General features: G+C 40.1%; 1 protein-coding gene across 1 annotated transcript in view; it reads left to right on the forward strand.

The window, feature by feature from the left end:
- Positions 1–430: 430 nt before the first annotated feature.
- LOC148102529 (uncharacterized) overlaps positions 431–17,166 on the forward strand; it is a 31,092-nt gene continuing 14,356 nt past the window's right edge. The window contains exons 1-4 of the mRNA XM_087842415.1: positions 431–467; positions 592–1,029; positions 9,340–9,483; positions 9,711–9,772. Of these exons, the coding sequence (XP_087698541.1) occupies positions 431–467; positions 592–1,029; positions 9,340–9,483; positions 9,711–9,772 (681 nt within the window). The remainder of the gene's footprint in view (positions 468–591; positions 1,030–9,339; positions 9,484–9,710; positions 9,773–17,166) is intronic.

The following is a 17,166-nucleotide window of genomic DNA, read 5'->3' on the forward strand; positions in this document are numbered from 1 at the left end:
TAGAGAGCAACTTCATTCAGATTCAGATTTCATTGATATAAAACATGGTTAAATAATATTCTTACATGACCAGAAAGTTTAGGTTTGTATAAATATTTAAAATGCATTTATAAATTGATTTCAATAAAAGTTTTCAATAAAGGGTAAGGCTTATTCATTTTATTTTATAGGTTGTGTGTGTTTTGTTGTTTTCTTTCTTTCTTTCGTTTTCTTTTTTTTTTTCATTTTCTTTGTCTTTGAAAAATTATCTTTCAGGTTACCATCATAACATCACTTGGTGTTGCACCTATAGAAAACAACCACAAAGAAATGTTCCATTCAGCAGGCCAATCACAACTCACATTTCCTTTAATGGAAAATGTTCATGTGTCATGACATCTGTTAATAGGACGTGTTGCTGTCTTCTAACTCCAGGTTATCGTCATTAGACATGGACGGGGTGCATGCATTTCTGATTGTTCTTTTCGGTAAATCGTCTAAACATTTTGATATTCATTTTGGTCCCATTTTAACAATGAGCATTTTTTCATTCTGAATTTTTTTTAAGAAATGTGTATATGTGAACATTTTTTTTTTGTTTCTATCTTCCAGGAGCTTTATCTTCGAGTCAAGATCTGAGAAATGCATCAGTGATAGAGATGGGAGTGAGACCAGGAAAAAACATCACTCTCTACTGTGATTGTAAATCATCAGTTGGAGTATACATAGTGTGGTACAGGAATTGTTCTCATGAGAAGCAGCCTTCCCTGGTACTAAAAACCTCGCATGATCGGAGATATCGTGTCCCACACTCAGATTATGATTCTGCTCACTTCCATCTCCTGAATCCATTTCCTGATTTTCATCTGGTAAAGAACAATTTCTCTCAATCTTATGACCTGCTGATCACAAACATCACTGAGACTGATGAGGGCTTTTACTACTGTGGAACTGAAGAGCTCAAGGTTAAGGATGAAGAAAAAATTATCCAAAGATATGTGCGCACATATAGTAATGTCACAACAAAGATCCTGCTTCATAAGGATTCTGGTGAGTCTTGCATTATCTGTGCACTGTTTTTTAGCCCTTTGAAAAACTAACCACAGTAAGAAGATATGATCCGACATTATGATGCATTTTAAAATGGACAGTTTGATTATTTAGTAGATAGTAGGTAAATGATTATGATGATTTGCATGCCACCGGAATAAATTTAAAATGAAACGAGAAAGATGCAGTTTTTTTAATTTTTCGACAAACGCAGTTGTGAATGAAATGCAATTTTTTTTTTTATGTTTTCTTTGTGGTGTTTTAACACTTTCCGTCCCTCAGAATGCTTTGCTAGGCCTTAAATAAAGCTGTCTTAAGCTTTTGCCAGTAAGCAAACTGCATTCTAAACTGAAATCAAGTCAATGACGTGGCCGTTACTAAATATTTGATTTATTTATTTATTCATTTTACTTCTTTAAAACAAGCTAGATGCTGTTACAGCACATTCTGGGTTATCCTCTATAATATCAACTACATCTGTAAAAAGCCCTCATCTTTGTGGCTAAAAGATGAGCCTGGTGTCAGAATGTAGGTAAAAATGAGAACATTTATACTGTACAACTTCGTTTGAAGTTGTAAACCACCTATCTTGCAAGGTTATATGATCCTTTGTACTAATTTCTACTTTGTTATGATAATTCATAGACAATTAGTTTTATCATATATAGTAATGTTCAATGCTGGCAGTAGAGCAATAGAACAAAAAATAAACTTGGGCTTCAGATTTTGAGATTACTTAAACTGTTTTTCTTGCAACTTTGGTTGCAAATTTTAGCTAATATGTTTATTTCGAACATAAAAATTTAATATCATTTGCTCCTATATTTAAAAGTTGTATTTTGTGTTGTGATTCACTGTCCACAACCTAAATAGCATTTGGCTTAATCTGAGCTGAAAGCAGTTGAGATTTTGGTGAGGTCTGATGCAAAAATTCACAGAGGGTTCCTCCATTTTATTGCCCTGATATTATAAATAATAAAATAATAATTTCAATTCATGACACCAAAAAAGAAACAAGGCATATCGTATTCTGATGCCGGAAACTTGATTAATGATTCTGAGAAAAGATAATAAAGTGAGATAATATAAGATGCACTAACAAGTTACCAAAATTACATGAAAAAGCCTTTGTCTAATAAAATTCTAAACATTCTATAGCATTCATTATTTAGTACTTATAGTACTACTTGTTTTTTTTTTACGTAACTGAAGGAGTGTAATAATTATGATACAGAAAATTTTACATATGATAGAGCCTGCACTACCAGATATGGAAAATACAATTAAATGCACATACAACATGTAGAGCAATAATTTACACCACTACACCTGAGCAACTTAATGTACATATCCAGATTTCTTTGGCTTTAAATTTCATTATTTAGGAGTCATGCAGCTTGTTTCATTTATCAGAAATTTCCATACACTCATCATGGGCATAGATGGAACATTTTGTCATTTGGGACTCATACTGATTTCTTTGAACAGGTTTTTTTTTTTCAGTGGTGGAAAGATACAGTATATGTACAGCATACTTCTGTAATTACTTACAAAAATAGTGTGAATTTGTTTGGATTTTCACTCATTCACACAGGGTCAAAATTATATGTACAGGTTCAAATATGTATAGTGGTGGCTGTGACACATTAAGAAATAACACATTACTGTAATCACATTATATTTTCCAGTAATATTTTACTGTACAAATTCAATAATGCAGCATATTACAGTTACAATTATGTTGACACTTGCATTACAAAGGTTCATTCATCTGCTGTGCGGCAGACAGAAACCATTTGCACATTGTTAAAATCAGGTGATTTCAGTTCACGTGTGAGAGGAGAAAATTGGTGGAGCAGTACAGCAATACAGCTTTTGAGGAGTGGATATTAGTGATGTGCGGATCGATCCTGAAATATCGATTCCTCCGATACCAGTCATTTATGTTCTAGAATCAATTCTCACATTAAAATATCGATATTTTAGTAATTTAGGGTAAATGTGTAGTTTATCAGTAACAGGAACACAGTGGTAAGAAACTATATAATTCGGATTGTTTACATTCAAAGGAACTACTTCCTCTTTCGCCTTTCATAGTCATGTGCGAAATACGGCTGTATAAATGTCTCGCAGCTGCTGGCGTGCGCGCTCACAACAATGGCTGAGCGCAATTGGAGTAATTTGCGGACATATTTTACATCCACAAACAGCCGAGACGTGGTTTGCGATACATGTGGCAAAAAGTGAGGTGTTGTGGCCATACATGCCAACCTTGAGACCTCAGAATTAGGGAGACATTCAAAAGGGTTGTTGGGGGGTGATAAATACATTTTACAGTGTTTATTTATCGGATAAAATACGTTCAATTCAATTCTATTTATATAGCGCCAAATCACAACAAAAGTCTCCTCAAGGCACTTCATAGATACAGAAAAAAACCCAACAATCATATGACCCCCTATGAGCAAGCACTTTGGCGACAGTGGGAAGGAAAAACTCCCTTTTAACAGGAAGAAACCTCCGGCAGAACCAGGCTCAGGGAGGGGCGGCCATCTGCTGCGACCGGTTGGGGTGAGAGAAGGAAGACAGGATAAAAGACATGCTGTGGAAGAGAGACAGAGGTTAATAACAGATATGATTCAATGCAGAGAAGTCTATTAATACATAGTGAGTGAGAAAGGTAACTGGAAAGGAAAAACTCAATGCATCATGGGAATCCCCCGGCAGCCTATGTCTATTGCAGCATAACTAAGGGAGTATTCAGGGTCACCTGGTCCAGCCCTAACTATATGCTTTAGCAAAAAGGAAAGTTTTAAGCCTAATCTTAAAAGTAGAGATAGTGTCTGTCTCCCGAATCCAAACTGGAAGCTGGTTCCACAGAAGAGGGGCCTGAAAACTGAAAGCTCTCCCTCCCATTCTACTTTTAAATACTCTAGGAACAACAAGTAGGCCTGCAGAGCGAGAGCGAAGTGCTCTAATAGGGTGATATGGTACTACAAGGTCATTAAGATAAGATGGGACCTGATTATTTACAACCTTGAATGTGAGGAGCAGGATTTTGAATTCTGGATTTAACAGGAAGCCAATGAAGGGAAGCCAAAACAGGAGAAATATGCTCTCTCTTTCTAGTCCCTGTCAGTACTCTTGCTGCAGCATTTTGGATTAGCTGAAGGCTTTTCAGTGAGTTTTTTTGGACATCCTGATAATAATGAATTGCAGTAGTCCAGCCTGGAAGTAATAAATGCATGAACTAGTTTTTCAGCGTCACTCTGAGACGGGATATTTCTAATTTTAGAGATGTTGCGCAAATGGAAGAACGCAGTCTTACATATTTGTTTAATATGTGTGTTGAAGGACATATCCTGGTCAAAAATGACTCCAAGGTTCCTCACAGTGTTACTGGAGGCCAAGGTAATGCCATCCAGAGTAAGAATCTGGTTAGATACCATATTTCTAAGCTTTTCAGCGCCGAGTACAATGACCTCAGTTTTATCTGAATTAAGAAGCTGAAAGTTAGCGGCCATCCAGGTCTTTATGTCTTTAAGACATTCCTGCAGTTTAACTAATTGGTGTGTGTTATCTGGCTTCATGGACAGATAGAGCTGGGTGTCATCTGCATAGCAGTGAAAATGTATGCTATGTCTTCTAATGATGCTGCCTAATGATGTATAATGTAAACAGAATTGGTCCTAGCACTGAACCCTGTGGAACTCCATAATTAACCTCAGTGTGTGAAGAAGACTCTCCATTTACATGCACACATTGGAGTCTATTAGATAGATATGATACAAACCACTGCAGTGCAGTACCTGTAATACCTACAGCATGTTCTAATCGCTCTAATAGGATATTATGGTCAACAGTATCGAATGCTGCACTAAGGTCAAGTAGGACAAGCACAGAGATGAGTCCACTGTCAGAGGCCATAAGAAGATCATTTGTAACCTTCACTAAAGCTGTTTCTGTGCTGTGATGAACTCTGAAACCTGACTGAAACTCTTCAAATAAACCATTCCTCTGCAGATGATCTGTTAGCTGTTTGACAACTACTCTTTCAAGGATTTTTGATATGAAAGGAAGGTTGGAGATTGGCCTATAATTAGCTAAGACTGCTGGGTCTAGAGATGGCTTTTTGAGTAAAGGTTTAAGTGCAGCCACCTTGAAGGCCTGTGGTACATAGCCGATTATTAGAGATAGGTTGATCATATATAAGATCGAAGAATTAATCAATGGCAGGACTTCTTTGAGCAGTTTTGTAGGAATGGGGTCTAAAAGACACGTTGATGGTTTGGAGGAAGTAATTATTGAAGTTAACTCAGAAAGATCAATTGGAGAAAAAGAGTCTAACTTAACATCAATGGTACTAAGAGTAGCTGTAGATAATATTACATCTGTGGGATGATTATTGGTCATTTTTTCTCTAATGATAAAAAATTTATTTGTGAAGAAGTTCATGAAGTCATTACTAGTTAACGTTAAAGGGATGGTTGGCTCAAAAGAGCTCTGACTTTTTGTCAGCCTGGCTACAGTGCTGAAGAGAAACCTGGGGTTGTTCTTATTTTCTTCAATCAGTGATGAATAGTAAGCTGTTCTGGCTTTGCGGAGGGCTTTCTTATAAAGCAACAAACTATTTCTCCAGGCTAAATGATGATCCTCTAAATTTGTGACACGCCATTTCCTCTCCAGATTACAAGTCATCTGCTTTAGGGTACGTGTTTGAGAATTATACCACGGAGTCAGGTACTTCTAATTAGAGACCTTAGTTTTCACAGGAGCTACAGTATCCAGAGTCGTACGTAGTGAGGAGGTGAAATTATTAACAAGATAATCAACCTCTGTTGGGGTAGCGTTCAGATAGCTGCTCTGCTCTGTGTTGGTACAGGGCATTGACGATGATAACAGTGGCTGGATTATATTCTTAAACTTAGTTACAGCGCTTTCAGAAAGACATCTACTTTGATAAAGTCTACTCTCCACTGCTGTGTAATCAATTATTGTAAATGTAAATGTTATCAGGAAATGATCAGACAGGAGAGGGTTTTCAGGAAACACTGTTAAATGTTCAGTTTCTATGCCATATGTTAAAACAAGATCTAGAGTGTGATTAAAGTGGTGGGTGGGTTCTTTTACATTTTGAGAGAAACCAATTGAGTCTAATAACAGATTAAATGCCATGTTGAGGCTGTCATTTTTAGCATCTACATGGATGTTAAAATCACCCACAATAATTATTTTATCTGAGCTCAGAACTAAATTAGATATAAAGTCTGAGAAATCAGAAAGAAACTCTGTGTAAGGCCCAGGTGGACGATAGATGATAACAAGTAAGACTGGTTTCTGAGTTTCACAGCTGGGGTGGACAATGTTAAGCATCAGGCTTTCAAATGAATTAAAAGTCTCTCTTGGTCTTTCATTAATTAATAGACTGGTGTGAAAAATTGCTGCCACACCGCCCCCTCGGCCTGTGCTTCGAGATTTCTGGTAGTTAGAATGACTCGGGGGTGTTGATTAATTTAAACTAACATAATCATCCTGCTGCAACCAGGTTTCTGTAAGGCAGAGTAAATCAATTTGTTGATCAATTATTAAGTCATGTACTAACAGAGACTTGGAGGAGAGAGACCTAATATTTAATAATCCACATTTCACTGTTTTACTCTTTGGTTCAGATGTGGATACTGTATTGTTCTTTCTTTGTGATTGTTTATGTTTAAGTTGTTTGTTGCTGGTTTTTAGTTAGTTTTTTGTCTTTTTGGAAGCTGACACAGTCTCTATGGAGATGGGTTTTTGGGGGGGTAGCAGGAGGAGAGAAGCTGCAGAGAGGCGTGTAAGACTTCAGCTCTGCTTCCTGGTCCCAACTCTGAATTGTCATATTTTGGGGGGTTTAATAAATTTGTCCATATTTCTAGAAATGAGAGCTGCTCCATCCAAAGTGGGATGGATGCTGTCTCTCCTAACAAGACCAGGTTTCCTCCAAAAGGTTTGCCAATTATCTATGAAGCCCACATCGTTTCTGGGACACCACTCAGACAGCCAGCAATTTAAGGAGAACATGCGGCTAAACATGTCACTCCTGGTCTGATTGGGGAGGGGACCAGAGAAAACTACAGAGTCCGACATTGTTTTGGCAAAGTTGCACACCGATTCAATATTGATTTTAGTGACCTCCAATTGGCGTAACTTGGTGTCATTACTGCCGACGTGAATTATGATTTTACTGAATTTACGTATACCCTTAGCCAGCAGTTTTAAATTTCCTTCAATGTCGCCTGCTCTGGCCCCTGGAAGACAATTGAATATGGTTGCCGGTGTCTCTAGCTTCACATGTCTGAGAACAGAATCACCAATTACCAGAGTTTGACCCCTGGCGGGTGTGTCGCCGAGTGGGGAAAAACAGTTAGACACATGAACGGGTTGGTGGTGTACCTGGGGCTTCTGTTTAGGACTATGCTTCCTCCTCACCGTCACCCAGCCGCCCTCTTTCCCCAGCTGCTTGGGGTCTGCCGGGGAACAGCTAGTGGGGCCTACGCTATCTTCGGCTGCACCAGCTATATCGGATCGGAAAGGAAATCAGTGGTATCGCACATCACTAGTGGATATGGACATTAGTTACATTTTTATTGCACAAAAGGACAAGAGCACGATGGTCAAGCGGAAACAGCTTCCAGGACAGAAACAACCACATTATACTGCTCTTTGCAAGCATCTACATACACAACATGCTAACACAAAGCTAGCCAAGAACTGAGAGTAATGTTAAAGCTGAGAACAAACTGACTGATCTTCAACAGGGACAAAAAACAGTGATGAGCATTGAGGCTAATAGTCTTCATTTCTACCTGTTCATGTTTCTAAAGTAGAATGACTGTGTCTGTCATTTTCAAGGTTCTTTGAGCTGGTTTTCATCTTTGCTTTGTGTTGTCAGTTTAGTGTTCATATCTAAAAACTGAAAGAAATATTGTACCTGTGTCCCCATTAAGATCGAGATTTGTGTTGGTACATGGGGCTGTAGCCTACATTAGCTGGTTGTTATCAAACAATGTGTTTCAGGTCATTTTATGGAGTAATGACTAACTTAATGTAACATATGAGTAGTGTAACAAATAATTTTTCCTGGCAAGTAATTATGCAAAGCATAGCATTACTTTTAAGTAAAGTAACAAGTAATGTATTAAAAAGAGGTGCTGAAGGTTCTACAATGTCTTTGAACCAGACAAAGTCAAGGCATATTAATGTCTCATTAGTGATCACAACTGACTACATTTGGTAGTTTATTTTTGCAAAAATAACAATTCTAACCATAATAATTTATTTGTTAGCAATCTTTGGATTGACCAATACTCAGAACAATGGGAAAGTCCAAGGAACTAAGTGAAGACCTAAGAAGGAGAATTGTATAAGTTGGGAAGGTCTCTTGGAGACCTTTCTAAATGACTGTAGAATCCAAGATTATCAGTTGAGACAATTATAAATAAGTGCAACTTATTTGGATGTTGCCGTTTTGCCAAGGAAGAAGACCCAGACTAACCCTGAAATAGGAGGAATCTGGTTACGATGTTCAGGGACAATTCAGTGCTCAAACATGCCATGAACTGAAAACTCCTCAAATGCCAGCACCACTGCCCACAGTGAATTGAGTTTTACATTGCCATGGACTGAGAGGGTGTTGACCAGTAAAGAAGTCCCTGCTCCAAAATCGACATCTTCAAGCTCAACTGACATATGCAGCTGCCCACACAGACGAGCCAAATACGTAATGGATAAAAGTCAGACATGAAAAAAACTGAACTATTTGGCCACAATATTGAGAGGTATATTTAGAGGAGTAAAAGTCATGCTTTCAAACCTCACAACACTGTACTGTCAAACATGAAGGTGGTAGCATCATGCTCTGGAGCTGTTTTATTGCTAATAACTCGTATGTTGCACAAAGTCCAAGACTACAGCCAAATTCTTTGACTACACCTCAACAGCTATACGGTTGAAATACAATTGAGTGTTCCAATAGAACAATAATCACTGAAAGCCCTAAATTACCATGATATTTGTGCCTATGATGAGTTTATGTGAACCGCAACTGTAGAAAGTATATCCCTCTACACGTCAGAATGATTAGGTTTATGTCACATATTAACAAACAGAACTGGACAGTGTGCATTACACTATCTGCACTATTTCTTACATGTGATGCCATATGCTTGGATCAAGAATTGTAATTGTTTCATTCCAGAGTTTCAAAATTGTGACAGAGTCTTGTATGTTATCATCAGTCTACACAATGAGCTAACCTTGATAACTTCTGTTTTTCAGGTTCAAGTGAGAACCTCTGTTTTACAGCTTCAAGTGAGCCCCATCATGAAACTTGTTGGATGCTACTTTATTCCTTGTGTCCAGCTTTTGCTGTTATCTCATCACTTCTCTCCTCTCTTTTGATTTATTACTGTCAGAAGACAGGTAAGTCCTCAACGTTTAATTTGTCTAGCAAATTATTTTTCATCTCTTTATTTCCGTGATCATTTTGCCATCATGATTAAATTAAGTTTTTTTCTCTAAAATTGAAATATTTTTAGTTTCTCTATAATTCTGATATTATAATTTTACTATAATTTTTCCTTTAATCTTGTTCTAGTTGTTTTCTTTTGGTGTACTGAATTATAATAACACTATGTTAATTTCTATAGCTAAGACACCTCAGGATGATGAGAAAGGATACAGCAAAAGAGTACAGAAAAGATGGAATGAGGTAATTAAGAACTTTTATCAGTCTTTATATGTAATGATATTTAATATTTATAATACTGTATTTTCTGCACTATAAGGCACTCTTAAAATCCTTTAATTTTCAAGATATACCATGTTCTGACTGAGAGATTTCTGAAAAATTTAAAACTTACAGCTCTGCTATCACTTCCAACATAAACGAAGACAGAAAACTAAACAGCAGTGATGTTTGTAGGGTCACTGTAGTTGGACTAGCTGATATATAATGATCTGCTACGTGATCGCTAGCAACACAGCTATGTCAGCCTAACAAACACAGTGAAGCTGGAGGATGAACGCTAACTTTTTCCACTCAATAAAAGTTAACATGAGGGTTCCCGATGATGAGGGACAAATGCAATCGCATGTCGGGATGCTGTTGTAGTGTTGGACCCAAGAAACATACGCTGGGGCGAATATGTTGACAGCAGAACTTTTATTTAATACTGTGGTTTCTTGACTGGGACACAGACACTCCCGCTCTCTCTTTGCTGTCACGTCCGCTCCCCCTCCGACTGTCACTGCCAACATATAAAGAGACACAATCACTGTCAGATCCCAGCACACCCCTTTTGGTTTTTTTACTTATTAATTCATGTTTTGTTCACAACAGTGTTATCACAAAGGGATTTATTACATCCCACAGAATTGCTTAGATCTGTGAAAGTAAAAATATATTTACTTTGTTTGCCAAGAGGATTATGCTATAGTCTTTAAGTTAGATATGTGAAACAGTTTTGCTTTACTTTTTTTGCAAGCAATGTAATACATCTGTAAAGTTTATTAAAAACATTTCACTTGTTTCCATTGTTTGTGATTATTCTTCATTTTTCTTACTGTTGGTCTTGAGAACTACTGTGTATTATTCAGCCAAAAAATTCTGCACTTATAGAAATTGGACAATAGAAGATTGGAAAAATGTTGCCTGGTTTGAGACTCATATCTTAATTTCTGCTGCGAAATTCACTCATCATCTGTAGAATGTTTAGAACTTTCAGGCTGGTGTAGAGTAAATGTGTAGGGGATGTTTGCTTGACACATTTTCGGCCCGTTAGTATGAACTGAGTCATTTAAACACCACACTCAACCTGAGTATGATGAGTAGATGTTGTCCCATCCAGAACAGTTAAATCCTTCCCCAAATCAAAAACCGTGGATTAACAGAGATGTTTGCACGGCACTGGCGGCACGGAACACCGCTTTTGCTTCCGCGAACACATCGGACTACAAACATGCACATTACCAACTCCGGAAGACGATCAAAGCAGCCAAACGTGAGTACAGGGACAGGGTGGAACAACAGTTTGACAACCCTCGGAGTATGTGGCAGGCACTAAACACAATCACAGACTTTAGAGGGAAAACCAGCACACCGCAGACCACGGCCTCTCTGTGTGAGGATCTAAACGTATTCTACGCTAGATTCGACACAGCTAACACCGTGAGACTGGACAGTGTGCGCACCGCGGATGACGTCAGTGCGCACACTGTGTCTGAGGAGGATGTGCGGAAGTGCTTCAGGAAGGTGAACGGACGCAAAGCTACTGGTCCGGATGGGATTCCCGGCCGCGTCCTCAAGTTATGCGCGGCTCAGCTGGCTGGAGTGTTTACACACATCTTCAACCTTTCCCTCTCTCTGTCTGTAGTCCCAGCCTGCTTCAGAATGGCCACCATCGTCCCTGTACCCAAATCCTCCACCATCTCCTCACTGAACGACTGCCGCCCTGTAGCCCTGACCCTCATCGTGAGCAAATGCTTCGAGAAGCTGGTCAGGGACTTCATCTGCTCTGCACTACCCGACTCACTGGACCCTCTACAATTCGCATACCGCCACAACAGGTCCACTGATGATGCCATAGCCCTGACACTACATACTGCCCTCTCGCACCTGGAGAAGAGAGACACATATGTGAGAATGCTGTTTGTGGATTACAGCTTAGCATTCAATACCATCGTTTCCTCGAAGCTGGACAGGAAACTGCAGGATCTAGGACTGAGCAGCTCCCTCTGCAGCTGGATCCTTAACTTTCTGTCTGACAGACGCCAAGTGGTCAGACTGGGAAGCATCACCTCATCTCCCATCACACTGAACACTGGTGCTCCACAGGGGTGTGTACTGAGCCCTCTCCTGTACTCACTCTACACCTATGACTGTACGGCCACTAGCAACTCCAGCATCATTGTGAAGTTTGCGGACGACACTACAGTGGTGGGTCTTATCACCAAAGGTGATGAGACGGCTTACAGGGAGGAGGTCAGCGCCGTGACCCACTGGTGTCAAGACAACCATCTTACCCTCAACATTGCAAAGACAAAGGAGTTGATAGTGGACTTCCGGAGGTGCAGAGAAGTACACACCCCCATCGCCATCAATGGCGCTGCTGTGGAGAGAGTGAGCAGCTTCCGGTGCCTTGGTGTACATCTGGCTGAGGATCTTACGTGGTCAGGACACATAAACAAAACAGTGAAGAAGGCGCAGCAGCGCCTCTTCTTTCTCAGGAGAAGTCAACTTCTCCTGATTGAAGTTTGGTCAGTTTACAGCATCCCGACATGCGACTGCATTTGTCCCTCATCATCGGGAACCCTCGTATTAACTTTTATCGAGTGGAAAAAGTTAGCGTTCATCCTCCAGCTTCACTGTGTTTGTTAGGCTAACATAGCTGTGTTGCTAGCTATCACGTAGCAGATCATTATATATCAGCTAGTCCAACTACAGTAACCCTGTTGCTGGGCAGAGAGCAACTCCCGCTATCTTTTCCCAGGAAGCTCCTGGCACTGGTCATCTTGCAAGTTTCGTCCTTCTACACCCTAACAGTTAGCAGATAACATAATGAAACATAGTTAGGCAAAACTAAGGATTTTTTCGCCAGGTCATACTGACACATATACATACTTCATCTAAGCATACAAATGTTATACAAAAATCATACAGTGAAGTTCTAACCACCTACATCTAAATGTGAGGGTTAACTACAATTTTCCCATTACATTACCAGCAAAAGTTTCTTGACCAAGTACTAAGTCATGTTTTTGCTTATTTCTTTGTAAATGAACAAAGTTACAAATTCAGCAGGCGATCAAATACTAATCTCCAACACTGTATATCTTTTTAAAACTGGCTTAATGCTATAGTCTTAACAGAGAGGTATTATCAGTTTCTCTTTAAACATGTTCATGTAGCAAGTGTAATATGTCTGTTATTAAAATATAGTTAATAAAATATTTCACCTATTTTATTGTTTGTGACTATTTTGCACTTTCTTTAGTGATGGTGGCATGGACTATTGTGTCACTGCCTGGCCTTTGCATTTGCTACTCTTACCACACACCTTACCACTGTTTTCCTGTCCTCATACATGTGCTGTACCATATATCACATATTTCTCTGCCAGTCCTGACTTCCCTATGTTATGGTATCGTTTCACTAGATCCACAAAGACACAATATAAGTACTTCTGACCTTCACTATACCACCAAGTGTCCTTGTCCTCTTTCCAGAGGATTCGACTTTTGTCAAAGAAGGAAGATACTGCCCCCTCCCCCTCCCTCCACTTTTAAACATAGGACACACGTGGGACAAGCGACTATTAAAATATAACGGGAAACATAAACACAGAGACGAAACCCAGACTCAAGACATACAACTAGACACAAGGAAAGGGTAACAAATATAGAGACATGACTAAGGACTAACATTACAAGACATGAACCAACAACTAACTAAACTCAGAAGCACGAGAGAATAATATACAGTATCTCACAAAAGTGAGCCTTCACATTTTTGAAAATATTTTATTACATCTTCTTGTGGGACAACAGCAGGTGCAAATGAAGAACAGGTGTGTTGAATTTGATGTTATTGCTCTCATACTCTCTCACAGTGGTCACTGGAAGTTTAACATGTCACATCATAGGAAAGTATTCTCTGAAGATATAAAAAAAGAATTGTTACTCTACATAAAGATGGCCTAGGCTATAAAAAATATTGCCAACACCATGAAAATGAGCTACAGCATGGTGGTTAAGACAACTGACTATGGTTGCCGGTGTCTCTAGCTTCACATGTCTGAGAACAAAATCACCAATTACCAGAGTTTGATCCCCAGCGGGTGTGTCTGTGGTTAGTTTTTCAAAGGGCTAAAAAACAGTGCACAGATAATGCTAGACTCACCAGAATACTTATGAAGCAGGATCTTTGTTGTGACATTACTCACTCATTAAGTTTTCTTAACTAAATAAAAAAACTATTTTGAAATTTCATGAACTAATTGATTGTAATAGCAGTGATAATTCTAAATAACAAATGTCGTATTGTTTTTTTTTAGGATGAAGACTTATTGTAGTGTTTTCAACGAGGATGTTGGTGACACCGAGTTAAACCACAAATGAAGACCCTGGAGTTTAGTTGCAGCTTGTTCAATTGTCTCCATGAACATGTGGTGAAAACTGAAATGACAGAAAATAAACTCCATCTCAACAGGCAGGAGCATGTTTACATCAATAAAGTGCATTACTCTCACTAAAACATTCATGTTAGCAAAATATACATTGATATCCAAAGCTATCTGCATGAACTGTCATATAAAGTAACTTACGGCGTTCCAGCCTGATAATTCGGAGTAGATGGCATTTGATTACATCTCCATACTGCCTTTAGCATGAGGAGCCTGTTTCTCAGCAAAACCGAGTGCTTGACCAAAACCGGAAGTGCTTGACCGGAACCGGAAGTGCCCCGCCAGAACAGGAAATACATTTTAGCGATATTTTCCTTTTAACTAAAACTTAAGTAAAGCATGAATTATTCATTTTAACAACACATATTAATTTTTTAATGGCAAATCTTTTTAGAATTATTTATTTCAAACTTATGAACCTATTTATTCAGAGAAATGCCTTAAGGGCAACACACTCCCCGCCTGGCCTCGGGAGGCCACTCTGCTAAACAAACATTATGCATTCAGTCCTTTGGCATGAGGAGGATAACTTCTGTAACTGGTCGCATAAATGTCTTTATGCATCCTTGATCGCATGTCTTTACCTCAATTTTCCTTACTCGATCGTCCTTGCTTGGGAATGTGGCAGTGACCCTGGCCATGGGCCAGCTGTTTCGTGCAACCTGCTTGTCCTTGAGCAGAACCAGGTCACCAACTTGGAGGTTTCTGCGCAACCCGGTCCATTTCTGCCTTTGCTGCAATGTGGGTAGATACTCTTGCCTCCAGCGTGTCCAGAACTGGTTGGAAAGGGCTTGGACCCGTCTCCATTGTTTGTTGTAGAGGTCTTTATCCGAAAAGTCTCCAGGTGGGGATAGGAGACAAGATTTCTGCGTAAGGAGCATTGAAGGGGATAGGACGAAAGGGTTCTCTGGATCAGAAGACACTGGGATGAGCGGCCTTGCATTTATTATGCCTGTAACCTCAGCCATGAGTGTGCATAACACGTCGTGAGTCAGTTGAACCTTATTTTGTAGTAGCATGGAGTCCAGGATTCTGCGGGCGACTCCGATCATGCGCTCCCAAGAGCCTCCCATGTGGGATGCATGTGGTGGATTAAACTCCCAACTGCAGCCTTGGATAGTTAGGTACTGTTGGAGTGATTTATCCATTCCAAGTTCCTTTGAAGTGCTAATAAAGTTGGTGCCACGGTCAGATAGCAGCTGTTTGGCGGGGCCTCTCAGAGCGAAGAAGCGGCGGAGGGCGTTTATGCAGCTGGATGTGTCCAGAGATTCGATTACCTCAATATGCACAGCTCTCGAACTCATGCAGGTAAACATGATGGCCCACCGCTTACTTTCAGCTGCTCCGCCCCTGGTACGCCTGGTTGTTATGGACCACGGTCCGAAGACATCAAGGCCAACGTAGGTGAAAGGAGGACAAGTTTTTAGGCGTTCAGGTGGTAGGTCCGCCATGAGTTGTTGTTCTTGTTTTCCACGTAGTTTGCGGCAGGTTAAACATTTGTGGATTACTGAATTGACTAGTTTTTTGCCGCCTAAAAGCCACAGCCCAGCAGCTCTGATTGCTCCTTCCGTCAGATGGCGACCTTGGTGCCTTGTTAGCTCGTGGTAATGGCGAGTGAGCAGAAGGGAGATGTGACTGTTTTTTGGAAGAATTACTGGGCTCTTTTCAACACTCTCAATTTCTGCGTGTTTGAGTCAGCCTCCAACAGAAATGAGACTGTCCTGTAACATTGGGCTGAGCTTCTTGAGGGGGCTCTGTTTTGAGATTGGCTTGCCAGCATCAAGGGCAGAAAGTTCCTTCTCAAAGTATGCCTTCTGTGTCTCTTTGAAGATGACAGTTTTTGCTTGAGCAATCTCCTCTGGAGTTTGGGGCAGATGACATTTGTGCCAGCCTCTACATTTTTTGTTTGGATTAGTCCCATTGAAGGACTTTGCAATGTGGATAAGATTTGCTATGGCTCTGACTAAAGACTGAAAAGTAGAAAAGTGCTCAAAACGCTTACAGATGAGTACTTGGAGGTGAGTGACGTAAGTTTTTACTTCTGGTCTAATTTCTGAGTCCTTATCTGGTTCAATCAGGTCAAACGTTCCACTCAGTTGTGTTGTCTCTGCGGCAGGACGGTGGATGAAGGGTGGTCCGGTGAACCAGGTGGACTTTTTTAGTTGGAATGCCGACAGTGACCTAGACGCATGGTCTGCTGGATTTTCCTCTGTGCGCACATAATGCCACTGTTCTGGCTTTGATGACTGGCAAATGCGCTGTACTCTGTTGTGAACGTATGTGTAAAACCTTTTTGACTCATTACAGATGTAGCCAAGCACTACCTTACTGTCCGTATAGAAGTGCACTGCATCAAAGTCTAAGTCCAACTCATCTTGAATGAGGTCGGCCATTTCTGCTGCCAAGACGGCTGCACATAGTTCAAGTCTTGGTATTGTAGGTTCTGACAGGGGGGCTAGTTTTGCTTTGCCCATTATGAACCCAACCTCGACCTTCCCATCTGTTTGAATTGCCTTTAAGTAGGCTACAGCTCCTATGGCCTTAATAGATGCATCTGAGAATAAACACAGTTCCTTTCGCTTTGCTCGACTTAGTGAGGTGGATGTGTAGGTTCTGGGAACATGTAGTTCTCTTAGATCCTGAAGGGAATTTCTCCACGTTTCCCATCTGCTTTGTTTGTCCTCTGGAAGGGGTACGTCCCAATCTGAACATTCCGAAGTAAGCTCTCTGAGTAGGGCCCTTCCTTGGATTGTAACGGGTGCCAATAGGCCCAGGGGATCGAAGACGCTATTGACAGAGGATAATACGCCACGGCGAGTGAATGGCTTGCTTGAGGTGGCCACTGAGTAAGTGAACGTGTCTCTTGTTATTTCCCAAATGAGTCCAAGGCTTCGCTGGGATTGTGTCTCTTCACCACTTAAAT

This window comes from Neolamprologus brichardi, chromosome 6 (assembly GCF_056152115.1).
Source record: "Neolamprologus brichardi isolate AB-2024 chromosome 6, ASM5615211v1, whole genome shotgun sequence".
NCBI classification, from domain to species: Eukaryota; Metazoa; Chordata; class Actinopteri; order Cichliformes; family Cichlidae; genus Neolamprologus; species Neolamprologus brichardi.